We start from the raw sequence: 2,571 nt of genomic DNA on the forward strand, positions 1-2,571 counted from the left end.
TTGTCTGTCTCTCAGCTATGAGAAGGTTCTTTCTATCTTCTAATCTTCTGTTTCCAAATTGTAAGTACAGGTAGAAAAACAATATAGGCTTTTATGTTGTTTTGGTTGTATTTACATGTGTGTTTTGCTGGAATGTTTCAAATTGGATATCTTTTATAATCAGACTGTTTATTCTTATTTTTCTTATAAGCAATAGCCTTGTATGGTCACTTGATACAGAGATTATGTTCATGTCTTTTTCTTTCTTTTTTATATAAAGTTTTCTTTTTAAGACTTGTTTGAGTTTTTTCTCTCTGGGTAGGCTAAGGAACGGAGGAAAGGGGAATTCTCTTTGTGTTAGATCTACGGAGGGTGAAGCTCTGTAGCACCAGGGAATTTGTGGGAGGGGAGAAGAGAGATAAAATCATTTCTGTTTCCTTGTATTAGGGGTTTGTCTCTTTGTGGAAGAGAGGAGACATGCTTCTTGGTATTGTGATGTAAAGAGATTGCATCAGTAACTCTCAGGTTAGCCCAGAGAGGAAAGTCTGGGTGGGAGAGAGAGGGGGAAGGGAGTGGGTTATTTCCCTTTGTGGTGAGACTCAGGGCTCCTGAGTCTTGGGGTTCCCCAGAGAAGGGTTTGGGAGACCAGAGAGGGAATCAGGCCCTGGAAATTCCTGGCTGGTGGCAGTGAGATCAAATCTGAGCTGGTAATTAAGCTTAGAGGGTTCATGCTAGCTTCTCAGCTAGGGGCCTTCAGATTTAAATTACTTAATTTTAATACAGTGCTTTGAGGATGAAAAGCCTTATATTAAAAATGCTTAGTATTATTATCAGTTCCTTGACCATTACCAGTCCAGCCACCACCGACGGTCATAAACATAAGGACTTTTCTTGTAGTAGATGCTGCTGCAGGTTCTGATGAACCTTCTGACACTAAAAATGATCAGCCACATATATTAATCCAAGCATGTAGTGAAAATGAGTCCTCTGCAGCACAGGAATCCAAGGATATCAAAAAACACTTGGTAACAAGGAAATGACTGACTATAAAGACAAGCGGTGCTTTCATATGCCACCCGAATGGAACCAAATTCAGCACCTCAATACTTCCTTCACTTGTTATGTTTCCTTTGACACCAAGAGTGATTAGGGACCCACTACGAGCAGGAGGGAATTGAGTATGCTGTGGAGCATAGTGGTGGGGGACCAATACTTTGGACACTACTGCCAATAATATCTAGCAAAAAGTGACTACCCACGAAGAGGGGATCTAATTTTTCAACTACTCTCCCCACATACAATTTCTCTCCACGCTGTTCCTACACTGTCTGTCTTTGATACAGCATATTCCTCCTAGCTGATTCTCAACGTTCTCGGCAAGACTTAGAAACAATCATTTAAAAGGCTAGCAGAAACCATTACCTAGTAAAGGTGGTCTTTTGCTCTTTATACAAGTTAAACAAAATTTTACTGGAAGCTGAGGGGATATTTAATTGTGCTTAAGGGAAAAACTGCCTATTGGAGGGTGTCCTTAGTGTAGGCTAAAATAAACATGTATTTCTTGCTAATCTAATTTATTTATCCCTAGTTTTTCCGTTGACTACCATTAAAATCTATCCATGCTTACAAACTTCGTGACTTTTTTAAAGTGAGTGAACTTGCTGGCTAAGTGTGTTTCCCCAAACTCTTAGAGCTCTAATGATCATACCTTGGCATGCTTCTTCTTTAAAGCATTCAGCTCTTTCTGTTGTTTCTTTAAATACTTTATGTATGCCTACAAAAAAGGAACTTGGATCAATTTTCCTGTAGTCATAATGACTGACACCAGATAAAATCTTGCTGTTTGCAAATATATACATCGTCTTGCAAAGTTTATGCCCAAACTTACCTTCATTTGCTTTAAATCTTCTATCTTCACTTGAGGAATAAGTTCTATACCTAAAAGACATTAATACATTTTATCTGGAACTTCAAACACATTAGTACATATCACAGTTTTTGTATTTAACTTCACCACAACTTATATTTCTGGTAGACAGTAATTAATGTGTGTCTGTCATAAACGGATAGCTAAGAGTTAATGTTTCTTTTGCCTGTAAAGTGTTAACAAAGGGAACCAAACACCTGACCAGAGGACCAATCAGGAAACCGGATTTTTCAAAGCTCAGGGAGGGAAGTTTTTGGGTGCGTGTTCTTTGTTCTGTTCTAGTGCTCTCTCGGCTCTGAGAGGATCTCTCTACCTTCAGGCTTTCTAATCTTCTGTTTCCCAGTTGTGAGTACAAAGGTAGAAAAACAATAGGTAGGGCTTATATTGTTTTTTTGTATTTTCATGTGGTAATTTGCTGAATTTTTAAATTGTATTTCCTTTTGATAGGCGTTTATTCAGTTTTCTTTTTAAAGCAATAACCCTGTAATATTGTCACATTGAATGAACAGAGACAATTTTTATGTCGTTTTTTCTTTCTTTTTATATAAAGCTTTCTTCTTTAAGAACCTGTTGGATTTTTCTAGGGGGCTCAGGGGGATTGAGCTGCAGCTCACCAGGGAATTGGTGGAGGGGAAAAGGAGGAGGGAAGGTGAAATTGTCCTCTG

The 2,571-nt window shown here is 38.5% G+C and overlaps 1 protein-coding gene across 4 annotated transcripts in view; it reads right to left on the reverse strand.

Annotated features, from left to right (window-relative positions):
• The window catches only part of PLCB4 (phospholipase C beta 4), a 331,632-nt gene that overhangs the window by 44,265 nt on the left and 284,796 nt on the right, over nucleotides 1-2,571 (reverse strand). For all 4 annotated transcript variants that reach the window (XM_032800134.2, XM_032800138.1, XM_032800137.1 and 1 more), the window contains exons 31-32: nucleotides 1,868-1,917; nucleotides 1,688-1,753 (exon numbers count right to left, since the gene is read on the reverse strand). In XM_032800134.2, the coding sequence (XP_032656025.1) occupies nucleotides 1,688-1,753; nucleotides 1,868-1,917 (116 nt within the window). The remainder of the gene's footprint in view (nucleotides 1-1,687; nucleotides 1,754-1,867; nucleotides 1,918-2,571) is intronic.

Source organism: Chelonoidis abingdonii, chromosome 3 (assembly GCF_003597395.2).
Source record: "Chelonoidis abingdonii isolate Lonesome George chromosome 3, CheloAbing_2.0, whole genome shotgun sequence".
In the NCBI taxonomy this organism is placed as follows: Eukaryota; Metazoa; Chordata; order Testudines; family Testudinidae; genus Chelonoidis; species Chelonoidis abingdonii.